Source organism: Mauremys reevesii, linkage group 3 (genome assembly GCF_016161935.1).
Source record: "Mauremys reevesii isolate NIE-2019 linkage group 3, ASM1616193v1, whole genome shotgun sequence".
Taxonomy (NCBI): domain Eukaryota; kingdom Metazoa; phylum Chordata; order Testudines; family Geoemydidae; genus Mauremys; species Mauremys reevesii.
In genome coordinates this window covers 47,088,395-47,106,724 of record NC_052625.1, presented here as the reverse complement: position 1 = coordinate 47,106,724, position 18,330 = coordinate 47,088,395, and the positions used below count along the sequence as shown (strand labels likewise).

Here is an 18,330-nt window from a genome sequence, read left to right as displayed (position 1 = left end):
GTTCCCCCTCCTCCCCGTCCCTCCCTGCCCTGCGAATCAGCTATTTTGCAGTGCAAGCGCTGGGAGGGAGGGGGGAGAAGTAGGACGCGGCGACGTGCTTGTGGAGGAGGCAGAGGTGAGCTGGAGCAGGGGGGTGGGGCAGTGCCACTGGAAGCTGCCGGTGGTTGCTGAGCACCCACCAATTTTTTTCCGTGTGTGCTCCAGCCCTGGAGCACCCATAGAGTCAGCGCCTATGGCTCCCATTGGTCGCGGTTCCCGGCCAATGGGAGCTGTGGAGCCAGTCCTTGGGGCAGGGGCAATGCGCGGAGCCTCTCTGGCCGCCCTTCCTTCTAGGGGCTGTGCAGGGACCTGGAGGCTGCTTCCAGGAGCTGCACGGAGCTAGGGCAGGCAGGGAGCCTGCCTTAGCCCTAGGTCCCCACTGAGCTGCCAACCGGACTTTTAACCACCCGGTTGGTGGTGCCGACTGGAGCCGCCACAGTTTCTTTTTGACTGGATGTTCCGGTTGAAAACTGGACGCCTGGCAATCCCAGTTAAAAAACAATTTTAAACTTGGGCATTACTATAACAATTTCACCCTGTGTAATAAAAATGTGCTTTCTGTAGGTATTGATATTAGAGAGCAGTGAGTCAAGAAGACATGCACCAGATTACCATCTCTGTTATAATCTGATATCTCTGTTGTCAGCCTGAGTTATTCCAGATTGACAGTGGGGTAAGTGAGATCAGAATCTAGTACTAACATAGAAAAGAGAGTTTAGTAATAATTTAAGAACTGCTGCATCACATAGTACTATGCTCTCTTTGGATCTAGGATTGACCAGACAGCAAGTGTGAAAAATATGGACAGAGGGTGGGGGATAATAGGCACCTATATAAGATAAAACCCCAAATATTGGGACTGTCCCTATAAAATCAGGACATCTGGTCACTCTAATCAGTACTGTCAACCCTCAGCATTCAAATATGAGTCAGGCCTCAAAAAATTATGAGATTGACACAGAAACAATGAGCTTTAAAAAAGAAAAAAAATCTTAATTATTTTTATTTGCTTTCTGGGTTTAGAGCCTTTATGGTTCATATTTTCAAACTGTTCTCTGCAACCAAGAGTGCTAGAAATTTACTTTCTTTTAAAAGCAAAGACAAAAGTCCTCATCTAATAATGTGATTCTGGACCAGGGTCTTTAAGAAAACATATTGTGAGAGTCACAATAAAATCACAAGAGTTGGCAACACTGAGTCCAAGATCAAGAATCCTTGGACCCAAAAGCATGACTTATGACTAAATATTTAAATAATTTAAAGATTTAAATAATCAATATTGTGGGCCCTATGCTGAAATGCTTGCTCAGGCAAACCTCTCATTGAAGTAAAACTCTCAAATGGAGTTTTACAGAGTAAGGACTTTAATTTTAGACCCACTGAGTTTGCTTTGTAGTGCACTTAAAATTGGCCTGAGATGGTGAGTTAAATAAGATATCCTGACCCTAGACTATCCCCCTCAGAGATCCTGGTATAGGGGACGTCAGAGGGAAGGGGGCATGAGCAGTGTGCTGCTGCATTCCAGTGATCTCCAGATGCTGCAATATAATTCCCTCTTATGCATGGCTGCAGCACTAGGATTGGGAACGCACAAATCACCTCAGGCCCAATTGTACTATGTTACTAGATTAAGTCGCACCAGTGACCTGCTTTGAATTGGAGAAGAGTCCCCGCATTAGGCATTTGCACCACTATACAACTACCTTTATCTAGTGACACCAGTTTGAATTTCTTTAATGTAGACAAGAATAGCGAAAAAGAGAGTGAGAGAACTTGCCTGTGTTCAATAACGTTAGAGACAAGGTGAGTGGGTATTATCTTTTATTGCACCAGCTTCTGTTGGTGAGAGAGACAAGCTTTTGAGCTTACACAGAGCTCTTCTTCAGGTCTGGGAAAGGAACTCCCAGCACCGCAGCAAAGTGCAAGGTGGAACAGATTATTTAGCACAACTAGTTAGCACATATAAGGGACCATTCAAGGTACATTGTGGCAGTGGACCATTAACTCGAAAAGCTTGTCTCTCTCACCAACAGAAGCTGGTCCAATAAAAGATATCACCTCATCCACCTTCTCTGTCATTTATCCTGGGATGGACATGACTGCAACTATACTTCAATAATGACAGGTTTCAGAATAGCAACCATGTTAGTCTGTATCCGCAAAAAGAACCACAAGTACTCCTGTTCTTTATACTTCAATAATGTTAGCATTTAAATGGTACCAATTAGGTATTGATGTTCACACCTCATTGAGGGGAAAGGGACAAAGGAGAGGTGAGTTCCCTCATTTGCTGCTATTTCTTTAGCTGGAGTTAGTTTTCTGCTAGACTGAGCTAACAAGGAGAAGAACATTGATTTACACCATGACAGCTGTTAATCTGCAATGGGAAAAAAATAGAAGCTTAATTTTTTCATAATAAAAGATCAGAATTTGCAGAGTATTTCAAAGTGCAGCCAAAAATGGGGAAAGAAATTAAAATCACCAATCTCTGATTTTTGTGCATCAGTGACTTTTTCCTATCCCTGATATTAAGGCAGTTTTAAGGGATTTTGCTATGTGTGCTTCAGTGAGAAATTTACAATCTCACTCATTCAAATTATCCCCCCAAGTGTCTGACAGCAGTAGCCTCTTGGCCAGTCAGTTTGGGAAGAGAAAACGTACAATAATGTCACAAGGGAAAGGAGGAGCTTTCACTGAGCTCTGCTAAAATTTCAGGTCACATCTATCGAGCATTCTCAGAAGTGATTTTTCAATTATTTATACTTTTTGCCTTCCTGACACAAATCTTAGGGAAGCACATGCGTCCTTGAGAACATTTACAAGGTTCATGCTTCAGCCATTTTTGTTTAACCCTGTACAAAATAAGCAAGGTTCGAATTATTTTACTGTGGGTAAAGTATTTTTTCCCACTTTCCCATAACTCAACAATTGCTGAAGGAATTCTATCCAAACATTAACAAATAAATCACCTTCAGGAAGAAAGAAATCATAGAACATTTCTACCCTAAATGAGAATGTTTTAGCAAACCCAGGGGGCTTTAATAATAAATTCTTACTAGTATATTAATTTGTACCGCAGTAGTGCCTGAGAGCTCTAGTCAGGACCAGAATCCCATTGTTCCAGGAACTGTACAAACAGAACAAAAAGAGAGTCCCTGCCCCAAAGAGTTTATAGAAACTGCTTGTGTTGGCAAGTGATGTAGTAATAGAGGGCTGGAGAGAAAGAAGGTTGACTGATGATTAGAAAGGGCTTGGGTAATGGGATTTTTTCTGCATTTACAGAGACAACCTTTTGATAAGCCTGTGGGTGATACCAACTACTCTGTTTGAACTACAACTCCAATGAGGTACTGTGGTGCATTTCAGAATTGAAATATTTTGTTTTTTTACTGAAAAGTCAAACTTTTCCACGGAAAACTTTGAGGAAAACTATTTTTTATTTTTATTTTAGCTGGAACAATGAGTGGTCAGAAGTGCAGACTGTATTAGAGTGCTACTGAAGCCCGTGTAGAAATATGATATACCAGAGAAGGTATTCTTGACCATACACTATCAGGGCAAGTTCTACACTGAAGAATTTTAATAGACAATTGCTACCAGAAGTGCAGCAGCTCTGGTGGGAAATGTTTGCTAAAACTCCCTCTTGAAGGTAAGGCCATGATACTTACTGAAAAGAGAAGACTAATAAAGAAGACATTCCATGTGAATTGTGGTTCAAAGCAATGCCACAGCTTTCCTTTTCTTTGAATCTGTTTTGGGAATGCAAAGTTCAGGAGGCAGTTTATTTGTGTCTAATCATTGTAACCGGCATGGTGGCCTTCACAAGAAGAATGAACAGGCAAAAGGAAGGAAGGATAGGAAAGAATCAGAGAGATTTGGCGTTCATTTCTGATGCCTTCTGTTCTGGAAAAAAGCAATAAAATTATATCTACTATTACTCAACTTACCTGGATGAACACCAAATGCTAAACATGGGACCTATAAGTGGTGGGAGTGTCAGGGACAATGTCCCAACATATACTTTGTGCTTAATTTCCATACCAGAATCCCTGCTTATATCAACTCCATCTGCATGCAAACATAAACCCGTTAGAAATAAAAATCTATATAGCACCTGTGGGCCAACTGACTCATAAAAAAGAAAATGTTGAATGAATACAAGCTGACCACAAACTGTATTTTTCAATAAATAGAGCCTTTAGATTTTCATTTAGATGTCTATAGGTGGGAGCAAAGAGGAGAGAGACTCAGATCCCTGTATGTAATTATAGCGGGCTAGATGTTACATACCCTGGACATAAAAACTACTCTGCAGCATATTGTTTTCAGCTAAAATTAACTTTGAAGTGTAAAACCACTTTAAATGAGAAAAAAAACATCAAAAAAGCTACAGATGGGTCAAACTCTTGTGCATTCCTCTGACTAGGTTGAAGATTAGTACATATATATCAGAGAGCACGATGGGTGGCATTTGATACTAAGAAGCAGAATAATGAAAGTGAATATTAATTTTGAGCTATGACCAAAGCCAAATATGCCCCTATGTGTTCATTTAAACGTTTATTTAGAGTTTGTTTTAAGACAAAAATGTAATACCTGTACTGTGTATATTCAGTGAAAGGAAAAAATAGTAGTGCTCTCAACAGAAAATGTGTTGGTTTTTAGTGGTGTAGGGAGGAATTATTTTTATTAATATTGTGGTATACAATAAACCCTTTGAAGACATATTACACGTCTGTATGAGTGAATTTTTTTTTTACATCAGAACATACAGTATAAATTGCTCAGTCCTACACAATTTGCAAACTACTACTACAGTGGCTATACCTATCGAGGATTATTATTATATATTGTTATATTGTTAAAATAATCTGTTCAAATTTAACTTTCTCCTGATTAGTAAAGCTGTATGCTTGCAATGGCCATAATTGCCATGATAAAACCACGGGCTAGAATTCTTCCATCGACCTAGTGCTGTCAATGCTAGGTCACCTTAGGTCTGCTTAAATGCAGTTGAGTGCTGGGGGTGGAGGAGAGAGGGAAAGAGTGTCCTAGGGAATCAGTTGGGCTAGCATCCACCTCCATTGTTTGTGTTGGGTTATCTCTAAAGTTTGAAAGATATTACGGCCTTCCCACAGAGGTCATAGAGATCCTTCCATTGACTTCAAGGAAAGTTAATGACAGCCTTTAATTGGTTTTTAATAAAAATAAACAATTAAATCATGTGCCAAGACTGTGCCTCCCCCTCTCTAACTTTAAAAAAAAAAATTAAAACATGCCAAATCAATACATTGCCAAACAAACCCAAGATTATTTTTTTCCAGTTTGGCTCTGGCATCCAGTCTTCCTCACTGACACAGAGTAACTCTCTACCTCTAAAGATAACTGGACTTGCCTCTATTATTTGAAATTCAGACAAAAGCAAAACAAGAGACAGAGACAGAGACAATTTTTTTTCTACATAGCTAAGTCAGATAGCAATATCCTACCTTTGCCCAGGGTAACCCTTCACTTTTATGAGCACTAGAATTTACCCACAAACAGAATCATGAAATGTGAAGTAATGTTATTAATAAATAAGGATAATTAAAAATATGAATATGTCTTATGATAATGATTGAAGTTTCCTGGTTAACCCATTTTAAAAGTCAACATTAATCAACAATATCAATATTGGAGATATCACAGTTATTTCTCTGTTCTTTGAATAGAAAATAATTAATATCTCAGATAATAACTGTTGGCAAATGTTCACTTTTTATGCTGATCACTACATTTGCCTCTTTTCTTTGTGACCACTACTTTACTGGAATTTTGCATTCTTGTGTTGTGCAACTGTAATCTTATAAAGCTTGACAAAACACTGAATTCGGTCCGCTGCCCATTAAAGTAAATTCATTGAATTTCCATTAAATTCAGAAAGGTTTGGTTTTTTTTCTATTTACTTATTGAACTAGGGAGAACATGTGACCAGAGCTAAGCCTGGTTTTCTTAAAATATAAAATTAAGAGGAACAATACCTCTTAGAACAGCATAATGCTTCTGGATACACAGTGAAGATATTTGCATATATCTTAGATATGCAGCATGCCATATACATGTGCCACTGCAAGTCACAGTGATGCCCACAGATTTGATGGCCTCGGTATGCTAGGAAATGGTACTCCATGGTGGTAAAAGAAAGAGTAATTCAAACAGAAATATGAGCACATGTTCTTCATATTACACATACACTGATATTTCACCTACATAACCCACAGCCATTGTTAAGGTAATAACACACTACCTCAAGGGGTTAAGGTTTCATTACATTTTTAAGGACTAACAGGTGTGCCTCTATGGCTTGCCAAATACTTCATGATGAACTGCAAAACTAAACTGTAAACTCATTATTCACCCCCTGGATCACACTGCACCTGGTCAGTGAAATGGCAGTATTGGGATTTGTTTGGTTGTCCTTATTGGAATGCTATGGACCTCAAATCACCATGGTAGTGGTTAATCTATACAGCACCAAAATATTCTTATGGCCTCAATGAAAGCATACATGCTACATAAAAGTGGGCAAGGGACACAGTGTAATACACGAGAACTCCTGTGCCTTCTCACAAGGTATTCAGACCCGCAGAACAGTAAAAGCTATCAAAAGCAACAAAGTAGTTATGTGCAGGGATGGCTTTAAGGATGGACAAAATTTTCAATGTCTATTGGGCCTTTCACAATGTTGGGTCTGTCTAGGTCCCTCACTTTGTGATATGCCTTGAAGAATCACTAAGCAAAGTCTCTACCACCTGGTCTCCCTCAGTTCATTTGCCAACTGGGCCTTTATCTGTAAAACTACACCTGGTCACACTGAAACTTAATTACATTTCCAGACTTGTACAGTGACATGAAAGAAACAAACCTCCTTTACTGTTTGCTCCATAGTTTGCCTACCATATGGCATTTCTAAATATAGAAACCACAAACCTAAAATGTATTCTATAAATAGATTAAAACAGAGGAAAGGGAACAACAATGAAAGCTTCTGAGCCAGTCTCAAATAGAAGAAAGTGACAAGGGTTTGATTTGTTCTGGTAGCAAGGGTGGGTTCATATCAACTGTCATGGTTTGGCGCTAGCTGCATCTTTGACCCCCTCTGGTCTCTCTAAGTGCACCCTTAGGTGCACAGGTGACAGCCCTCTCACCTTCACCTTTCTCAGGAGCAGAATTCTGGCATTCTCCCACTCACAGACCAGGTCTTGGGCTTAGCCCCCTGTGTACCAACCACAATTGCTCACCTAGCCAGACTGGGTTTGGCACCTCCAATTCTTCCCATTGGAACTGTGACCAGTAGTGAATACAGTAACTCAAAACAGGCTTCTTAAAACCAAGTATTGTTTAATTGTAGCAACAGGAACGCAGCATAATGGGAGAAGAGAATTTTAAAACAATAACATTTTATTTTACTTAAAATCTGACCATCCTGAAATGAAGATCTAGGCAGGTGAAGCTTCCTCAAGGCATCCCAGGGCCATCTACCCCCATCAATAGAGTGTAGTATTTTTAAATCCCTCTCTGTCTTTTGATCTTCCCTCCTTCATGGAGGCATATGCATGTGACTGAGTTCTAGGAAAGCTAGTCTGGGAAGCCCTCCAGCGGGCGGAAATAGAATATTACAGTTAATAATCCTGGGTGTTGCTGCAGAGCTCCTCTGTGGGGTATTGTTCATCTTCTTGGGTCCATTTCCTGACCACCCAGACACTGAATTAACCCAATATATGCATGCAATAAACATTTTTACAATACTCAGACCAACATATCGAGCACATAGTTGTGAAGGAAGTAGGCGATGCCTGAATTATTTTATATAGTGTATGTCCATCTGTTAGATTGTTATTGTGTGGTTTCCTATACAACTACAAGGGATTAATCCCAACAGGAGTGGACAGCATGTAAGATAGAAAGCAGATAATATTTGCATGTAGACCCATTTGCTGACATCAAAGCAATTGATGCTCTGCATTAATCTTCTAGAAGTATACACCTGTTCCTCCCCCTGGTCCCCTGTGGACCACATAAAACGGTGTAACCAGGTTCAAGAGACACAGGGCATTGACAAAGACTTTAGGAGTAGATAAAAGGGCAACCCCTGAAGAAAAGGGAGAGAGAGAGAGCTTGCATGGATGCTGACTGTCCTCTCCAGATCAAAGAAGTGGGGCATCTGGGATAAACCAGCCTTACCTAAAGCATTAGGTAAGACAGATATGGGTTTAAACTGTTCATGTTGTGTTAAAAATCTTTTTCTTGTTATGCTTTGTTCCTGTTTAGATTAAGCAATACGGAGGCTGTTGTTTGGGTCACTGTATACACCAGCACCTGAAGGGAAGAATTGCAGGGACTGAACCTAGTCCTGGTTGGTCCATCGGAGGCTGTAGTCCAAGAACTAGTATGAGGCCAGGTCTACATTAAAAGTTAGAGCAGCAGAGAGTCCTGTGGCACCTTATAGACTAACAGACGTATTGGAGCATGAGCTTTCGTGGGTGAATACCCACTTCGTCGGATGCAAGGTGATGCATCCGACGAAGTGGGTATTCACCCACGAAAGCTCATGCTCCAATACGTCTGTTAGTCTATAAGGTACAGGACTCTTTGCTGCTTTTACAGATACAGACTAACACGGCTACCCCTCTGATTAAAAGTTAGGTGGTCCCAGCTATGTTGTGCATGGGTGTGAAAAATCCACCCCTCTGAGCAACACTGTTAAGCTGACCCAGCACAGGCAGCGCTAGGTCAATGGAAGAATTCTTCCATCAACCTACCTACCACCTCTGAGGAGATGGATTAACTACAGCAATTGGAGAAACTCTCCCATCACTGTAATGAGTGTCTGCACTGAAGTGCTACAGCAGCACTGCTGCAGCGTTCCTAGTGAAGACATAGCCTATGAGTGGGAGAATCATGGGATTCCACCCCAGAGGGAAGTGAAGACACAAGGCCTGTCACTTGAACGGGGGCACTTAGAACAGAGAGCGGGGTCAAATATGCCCTGAACTGCAACAATAGTACTGATAGATTATTAAAGGCAACCCTGAATCCATCATATAAAATTCTGAATGTAACACACAATGCGGCTTCGGGGGTTAATAATAACAACAGTTAGCACCTTAAGCATCCCAGTTTGGAGCATTTTCCTGCTCATCCCTGTTCTAACTATATAGTGGTGTCTGTGCTGATCTTTGGGACCTGTTTTGCAACATGAAACTTTATTTTGTAGGGGGCCTGGGAAATATCCAAAATGACAGTAACAAAGTTCAGTGTGGTTCTGATTTCCTGGTTTGTTTTTGGTTTGTTTTTCAAAGTAGAGAGAAAAAAAAATTCAATGGTCAGCCAGGGACGCAGGATCAGTGCTCTCTTTCTGTGCCTGTTAGTGAGAAAATGAGAATCTTTAGCGTTTAATCTTCTAGGACTTGTGGTGATAGCACTGCTACTTCTCACAGTTCCTTTGCCATTTCTTCACCTCCTGCCACTTGTACTTTTTTCCACAACCCCATTTTTTAAAACCACACAGTGGCAGCTACAGATGATTAAAAAAATGACATTTCTGTGAAAAATCTGTCCCTTTTCTTGCAATTCCCCCCACCACCAATTTGGAATTTTCCAACCAACTCCCCTTCCAATGGCTCACTGCAGCGGATGCCTTCCCTGATCTCTGCTCCCTTGGGAAACTGGGTTCATAACAAAACCCATTATTGCAAGTGAGTCACAATGGCGCGTGGGGATCCAAAGGATCGGATTATATGCCCACCCTAGGCTAGGATTGCCACTTTATTGGAAGTAGGTAGCCTGGCTGGGATAGCAGTAAGGATGCTCAGTACCCACTGTCAGGTCTCCAGTTTTATGGGTCAGGCTCATCCCAGATGTGTTTTTTTCTGTACCATGGAGTGACGGAGATGGCACCCCTACGTGACTAGGCAAGCTATGGAGGGGCCCACGGGCACTGGTGGTGCCTATGCAGCTGCAGCTCAGATCAAACCAGAACTGCTGGCGAGAAGCAAAGCTGGCCCCGCCCTGCCTGGGCCACACTCGCCTTGGGGCGCGGGGGGGGCTCTTTAGGGGAGCTCCTGGGAGCGCTATGAAGGGGAGAGCGGCCTCAGGCCTCCCACAGCCCGGCGCGCGCCTCACGTACAACCCGCAGCCTGGCGCGCGGCCGCCTCACCTCCACGCGAAGCCTCAGGCGAGCGACCTAAGCAGCGGGGCGGAGACAGACAGCGAGCGAGCGAGCCGCGCCGGCGCGGGACGGGGAGCGGTGCCCGCCCTGCGCTTGGCGGAGGGGAGCCGCGGCCATGGCGGGCCGCGCCGCGCTGCAGCGGAGCGTTGTGTCCCCGGCGGGCAGGCACCGCGCCTCGGTGATCCTGCTGCACGGCTCAGGTGCAGGCCTCAAGGCGCCGTGTCCCCTGGCACTTGCAGGGGGCGCTAGGCTGGGGCCAGCCCGGGGACCCTGCCCCACTCTGCAGGGGTGGGGGCCGCTGGGCTGGGGCGAGCCACGGGGACCCTGCCCCACTCTGCAGGGAGGTGGCTGAGCTCGGGCATTAGGGGTGTGTTGTCCAGCAGTGGTTAGTGCAGAAGTACGGACCATCTTGAATTTAGGCTGGAGGCTCAGGGCTTTGCTGATGTGAGTGGCCTCCCTACCTTTAATGAGATGGCGCCTGTGAGTAAGGGCTCAAAATCAGACCCTTGACCTCACCATGCCTCATGCTCCACCTGTAAAATGGCAATAGGGGCAGTAGAGGGACTCGGTCAGTTTGAAATCTAGACAATTTAAAAAACTGAGTTAAAATGAGTTTGAGGTTCTGTATCTGCTCCCAAATTCCCATGCTAGTTTTTGTGGTTTTACACTCACAATTTCCTTCCCTTTCAAAAATGTTTTTCTCTCTCCCCTGCTGCAGTCTGCACACAAATAACAGGGAAACTAAGGCTACAAATCCTGCAAACACTTAGGCCATGTCTAGACTAGGATAAAAAGTGTGGTAGCTAACATCCTAACTGATGCATTTTAAAAGTCTAGTGTAGAGAAGGTGGGATGTATTTTAATATATATACATAAAGCTGAGGCTCCTCCTCAGCTTTAACTTGACCAGTTCAACATGTGTTAGCGAATATAATATTTATCCTAGGCTAGACAAAGCTTAGGTATATGGGTAACTGAATTCATGCAGGGGATTACCTTCATAAGTAAAAAATTATGTGCACAAAAAATTTACAGGAATGGGGTGACATTTTCAAAAGTGCCTACATCAGTGGGACTGGTGCTCCTGTATCATGTCAATGCTTCTGAAATCCCCAACCCAGTTCCTACCTGACCAGACAGGTGAAACGGTTAAACTGACTATACAAAAATGCTTTTTAATTGCACAGAGTGAACAAACCAAAAAAATAATTTCCTCCATTATAAATTATAGTAATCTTAGGTGTTGTTTGTAACAACATTAGGTTAAAAAAAATAACATCCAGTGGAAGTGTAATCTTGAAATTTACTGTCTCTAATTAATTAAGGGTATGCATAAGTATTTGCTGGATTAAGGCTTTAGGAATTCATTCTGTTGTGTCTACAGGCATCTGTCAGTGCTTGAATTAGATCTCTTAAAGTTTTTTTACTGATTTATATGTATAAGCATGATGTTTATATTTGATTTGACAAAGTATTCATATGTGTTTTTATTTTTATAATCCAGTTTGAATTTAGTTTATTAAACCAGGACTGTCAAAACTGTTTTGATTTCACAAAGCATACAAATGAAGGGGAGTTAATACAATATGCTCAGCTTCTCCTGTTAACTCTAATACTTTAATGCTGAAGGAAATAATTTCCTCTTGTTTTGTAGAAGGGGGGAAGATTATGGTTAGAAGTTGATTCCACAAGTGGTTTAAGAACTGTACAATTTTTCATTTTTGTTATAACTCTACTCATAATATTTACAATGGAGCTGTAAGGAAAAGTAAAAGTGCTCTTTTATCTGGTTTTATTTAACGGTTCTGCAGGGTGGGTTCCAAAGCAAGGGTAGCCCATTATTTTAGTGTGGGCTGGCATGTTACACTGCATTGATGCCCTCTGGACAGAGCAACAGCTGAGTGGCAATCCCATGAATCCATTTTTTTTCTTAATGGTTGCCATCAGTTAATTGTAATAAGACGACGAGTTGACCCCAGATTGAATGGGAAGATAGCGGAGAACTCCCCATGCAGTAAATCCAGTGTTAGCATCAAGCAATATAGTAGTTCAGCAAGAAAAGCAGTGGTCTGGAGTCAGGCCTTAAATCTGTAATCATTTTGTAGACAGATACTCAACTCTGTGTATGTGTCTGAGAGAGACATGGAGGGTCGGAGAAGTTTGGCCACTCATGGTGGAAAGGGAAATTAAAACTTGTGTTTTTATTTTAAAAGGAAAAGGTAGCAATCGGTACCACAGCTAGCTGATTTTAGCTACAGGCTTTGAAATAGGTTCCTGAAACTGAATTGGTTGTGCATTATTCATTCTTCTTAGTACTGTTCAGAAGACAAGATAGTGTTAAAATAGTATGTAAAAATGTCTGAAGTCCAACACTTTTTGATGTGTGCTTTTTACATAACAGAAATTAGTTGCATCCAAATGGGAGCCCTGGTAATTATGACATTGTTAGGGTGATGATGACAGTTGGTATGTGAGGGTCACAGTCTCTTAACTAACAAGTCTTCTGCAAGCTCTTTGAACAGACTAGAAGCACTATAGCCGCTAGTCTACACTAGAAGACGCTCTATGCTGATGGGAGAGAGCTCTCCCGTCAGCATAAGAAAACCATGTTTGCGAGAAGCAGTAGCTGTGTTCTCCTGCCAACATAGTGCTGTCCATACTGGAGCTTAGGTCGGTGTCACTTAAGCCGCTCGGGGAACTGAAGCTTATTCACACCCCTGACCAAAATAAGTTATACTGACATAAGTGGTAGTGTGTACAAGCCCTGATTCCCAGCTTTATGCATGCTCCTGCTGACACTCAAAGCTGAAATGTCATAGAGAAAGGGGAGATTATGATATCTCCTGTATCACAAAGAAAACATATAAAGATCTATGGCCCCAATCCTGCAAATGCTTATAAGCATGCACGCTTAATTTTGATTTGCAGAATCAAGACTTATGTTCGCTAATGAAGGACAGATATTTGTAGGGAAAGGAATTTTATTTTCAAACCTTTAAAAGTATTTTTTTAATAGTGCATCTTAGAAAACCCATCTGTTCCAAATTTGACTATTGAAAACTAGATTTGCTTCGATTCCAGCCTAAACTAATCACATGATTAAAGTTACTCATGAGCATGTTTGCAGGAATAAATCCACAATGGGTTCCTAGTTATGTCTTTAATTTGTATATAGATTTTTTTTTAAATGGCAAAGTCAAAATAAACAGTGTACAATTTTGGGCCCAATCCTGGAAAGACTTACTATTGAGGCTAGCACTTACTACTGTGAGTTATTTGTGATTTGACATAAATAGGGCTATTCATAGTACATTTTGTGCTTGGCAGCAAGCAGTGGCAGGACAGGGTGCTTTTGCCTTCCATTCATTAACTGAAGCATAATCCCAGTAGTATTTATTTACATTTTATTTTGTAAATAGTGTCTCGGGGGCTTTCTTTGTTGAAACCTAAAGCAATAAAAAGCCTTTTCCACGCAAGGACTTGTCTTCACTGCAACAGTTACCTTGAGTGAATACACTGGAGTTATCTCACTCAGGTTAGCCTGACTCCATTGAGAATGACTATCCTGTAAAACAATACTTCAGGTACACAGTGATTTGGATTAGTAGCACAGAGTGACTAGATTAGCCACTGATCAGTTTCTGTAACTCAAGATGCTGCTTCCCCATTGCTTTATTTGCTGGAGTGTCAGTACCCCTAGAGCTTCAACCCGCTTCCCTGACTGGTCAGCTAGCTCCAATTTAAAGAAACACTTAACTCAAGTTAGACATTTTTGTGTGTTTGGATGAGAGTTGGATAGGTTGGGGCAAAACTCGAGTTATACATTGAGAACACTGCAGATGTTCACTGAAGATAAGAGCTTTAAAGGAGGAGAAAATAAATGTTTGTTTGATGTTTGTAAGGCACTTTGAAAACATTGAATCTGCAAGGATCCACACACGTGGACCTGTTTGTAGGATCACGGACTAAACTGTTGTTGAGTGTTGGCCGGAGCTACAAAATTCAGACCCTGATCTCAGCCAACTCTAAGAAACGGACTGGTTTGGATTTAGGATTTTGATCAGCCTGTCATAATTCTAGGAGCCAGATGTTTGGATCTAGGTTCATATTTTGAACTCCTTTTTACCAAGAGTTCAGGGGAATTTGGATCTGAGATTTTAGTTGAAGTCTATTTCTAATAAAAACATCACATTTAATTATACTGTTATTATTTTCAACTACATTTTGAGGACTGTTCATTTAAACCTTTGTAATTTAAAAAAAATGAAAATAATAAGATGCATTTTTTTAAATGAGGACACCAACTGTCAAGCTTTTTGGTTTGTTTTTTTTTACTTTGCATTTTCTTGCATTCCCCTGTGGGTTTTTTATCACTTTACTATTAGTGGATAATTATCTAGGTTATAAGGAAGACAAGATTTTTGTGGCCAATTGGGAAATCCATGGCAGTAGCGCTGTAGCAAAATGTTTATAAAAGCTATGGTGTGTAGCTCCTTTAAGAGTGTGATCAGAGAGGTGTTGAGTACGTTTTGTTTTCAAAGAGGGTTGAGGGTTCTTAGTACTTTTAGAAGTTGCTGAGCAGCTTGCAGGATTGAGTTTATAAATGAAGTGAATTTCAGGTATAAACATTTTTGGCACTGTATGGTGCTACCTATAAATACGTGGAATATCATTTCCTGTGTGTTTGTATTATGCAGGTGACACTGGCCCAGGAGTAAGAGCATGGATCAAACAAGTTCTGAATCAGGATTTGGTTTTCCAGCATATAAAAATAATTTATCCAACAGCTCCTGCCAGGTATTGTGCAATGCCTTTTACTACTAAGACTAAATTCCTCTAATCTTGTGACAAAATCATTGTTGTGAAAATATTCTTATACCTTTGGGTACAGGTACTGCTTTGTTTTTGCAATTCTTTCTGTACTTTTTTTTGGTGATACTTGGAGCTCAATAATGCTTTGCAACCAGAGGACCCTATTTTTAAATGCATGAGATTATATGTAGGACACACTCTTCTAATTTACATTAAAGCCCTGTCCGCATTACAATTGAATTATTCACAAGAATAATATAGATAGGGATTTTTCTCTGACATGTTGTAACCATGTTTTATTAAATCATACTCTAGACTACCTCCATACCTATAATTGTTCCCATAAATCTATTACCAGAACTATCCAAACACTTTGCTATACGTAATATCACACTTTGGTTCTGACGAACAATAGTCCTGTGTGACTGGTAGGAGAATTTGCCTTGTAGTAAATATATAGTTAGGAGCAATGAAAGCATCATCTTCAGCTATTGGTGACAGCACTGGAAATTAAAACATTTCAATCACAAGGTTGCTTTGGTTTTTAATTTAGAATAATTGGGCACAGAATCAATAAAAATTGAGTCCAGCTTCCTCATCACAGGTGCCTGCATTTGCAAGCCCCATTATTATTTGTTTCGTCACAGTAAAGTGCCACAATGTGCTTAGGGGTGTATATATACAGGAAATAGATGGAGCTAATGGTATTTGCCCTGAGGAGCTTACAAGCCAGGGCCAGCATGTTCAGACTTGACTGCCTAAAGCTAGGCATTTAAATCCATATTTAACTATCCAAATAAATGGCTTGATATTCAGAGATAAGCCAAACACCTCTGAAAAATCAGGCCACTTATTTGAGTGTCTGATGACCTGATTCAGGAAAGCACTTCCATTGAAGTCAGTGAGACTGAAGCATATGTGTAAGTATTTTTTGGGCCTAAATATGGATTGAGGTATGAATTTTAGGTACCAGTGTTTGAAAGCTTTTGTCCTAAATATGTATATGGGGTGGGGTTTGTGACGTCTCATGTAGGCTTTCAAGGACCAGAAGTTTGAGAGAGTTTTCATTGAATTGGTTCAGGTGGTACAAAAACAAGTATTATTAATAATAATAATTTTTATTATGGTAGCACCTCCTAGGAACTCTAATCATGGGCCGGTATCCCATTTTGCTAGGTTCTGGACAAACACAGGACAAAAAGACAGTCAAGATTTTGTTTGGCTCATCACATATCTATATAGAAACAGTCCTTGACCCAAGGAGTTTACAGGCTAGTTATTATGCATGCAACATAACTGACCCATTGTCCATGGATGAGAACAACTCGGGGTTGTGGAGAAAACTTGCACAGGCCATTGCTGAAAATCTTTGTAGAAGAATTGTGTTTTATGGAGGGATTTAAGGGAGGTAGTTCAATAGGTCAGCTCCACCATGGGCATGATTTTATTCAAACAACATACTGCTCCCTTGACAACTAGGCTAAGTGTGCAGCTTGTGTTATCCATGGGGCCCAAAAGGCTCCATCTTCTGCATGAATATTGGCAGTAGATACAGGTTTGCTAGAATTAACTTCTGTAATGTTCCTCCTTCAGTCTTTCTGTGTGTGTCCTATGTGGGCAAAATGCCTCAGGCCACATCTATTTGGCCACTAAAGTTCCACTTTCCCATTCCAGCGTGTCCAAAGCCACAATCTTGACCTATTATTTTATTTTTGTAGATAACGACAGCTATAGGCAACATTATACATGATTAATCAGTACATGTTATGATTTTCCAAGGAGCTATTTTTTACTTGCACACAGCTTGTAAGGTATCAGTAAAGATGACATGTAAAGAAAGATTCTAGATTGTAATGTAAAAGGTATGAATAAATAGTTGCCCTGTTTCAGTCAAGTTTACTCTCCTTATTCTTTTCCAAAGCAAACTGAGGTCAAGCATGATTTGATTCAACTTTGCAGCTTTTAGCATGATTTTTCCATCTTGTTCTCCTTGTGCGAAAGGGATATATCCAAAGAAAAATACCTGTAGTGCATTTGTCTTTGATTGGTAACTGAGAAGTACATTATAGAATATTGCTTTACAGCCCCCTTGTTCCTGTTAAGCACCATTAACTGACACAGTGAAATAAAACAGATGCACTTAAGTACAGTAATGCTTGCCACTGTTTGGAGCTATGTACAAACAAAGGAAGTTTGTAAAAGTGTGCTTTACTGGTTGCAATGTAAATAACAAAAACCTATATTGGCCAAGCAAAAGTTATTTTGGTGTTTAAATCTAATGCATGTTATACACTTTGTAAAGTCTGTAATGGTTTCTTTTCCCTCTTTCCATAGAAAAGAAAAATCAAGGCCAAAAATATCAAATTGGAGTGACAAATGTTAGGCTCCTCCATCCATATTTAGGAACCTAAATATATGGCCTGATTTTTTTTCTTTTTTTTCTTTTTTGGTGGTACTGAGCATCAGTTAAGGTTTTCAGTACCTCTGAAAATCAGGCCTTAAATTATCCAATAGTACGTGTCCAAATATACTAAGGCCCTGATGCTGTGGTTGATAACCTATAAGGGGATGGTTGTGTCTGAGTGGAGCTCTGTTGACATCCATATAGTTTTGAGCAGGTTAGCAATCCACAGTTGTGCATCGGAGCATAATGCTTATTGGCAGTTTTGACCCAAATGATTAAAAGCAAAAAGAAGCTTCAGAAGTTAGGCATGCCTATAAATGTTGCCTGAATTTTTAAGGGACCTGACAAGGAGTAGAATTTGTATAATTTTTATCATGCTGTCATGGATTTTTTTTTTTAAATTTGTTTTATTCCAGCACTGAAATAATTGTTTTTTTCCCTTCCTATTTCCTATAGGAGATACTGGGGCTTAACTCACCCCTGTCACCCTTAACTCTAAATATCAGAGACTGAGCTCCTTTAGAGCAACTAAAGAACATACTCCAGAATAAAATCCTAAAAACATATTCATCCTGCTTGATTAGATTTTAAAATATAAAATGATTTAGTGTTGATTGAGGAATGATACAAGGCAAATTCTACTCCTTAGGGAATTCTGCACCAAAAAATTGAAAATTCTGCGCAAAATATTTTAAAATTCTGCAAAAATAAGTGTATTTTATTTCAGAGTAGCAGCCGTGTTAGTCTGTATCCGGAAAAAAAACCAGGAGTACTTGTGGCACCTTAAAGACTAACAAATTTATTTTAGCATGAGCTTTCGTGAGCTGCAGCTCACTTAAGCTCATGCTAAAATAAATTTGTTAGT

At 40.4% G+C, this 18,330-nt stretch overlaps 1 protein-coding gene across 1 annotated transcript in view; it reads left to right on the top strand.

Annotated features, from left to right (window-relative positions):
- Positions 1-10,183: 10,183 nt before the first annotated feature.
- Positions 10,184-18,330, top strand: part of LYPLAL1 (lysophospholipase like 1) — a 39,908-nt gene continuing 31,761 nt past the window's right edge. The window contains exons 1-2 of the mRNA XM_039531046.1: positions 10,184-10,449; positions 14,947-15,046. Of these exons, the coding sequence (XP_039386980.1) occupies positions 10,365-10,449; positions 14,947-15,046 (185 nt within the window). The 5' untranslated portion in view covers positions 10,184-10,364. The remainder of the gene's footprint in view (positions 10,450-14,946; positions 15,047-18,330) is intronic.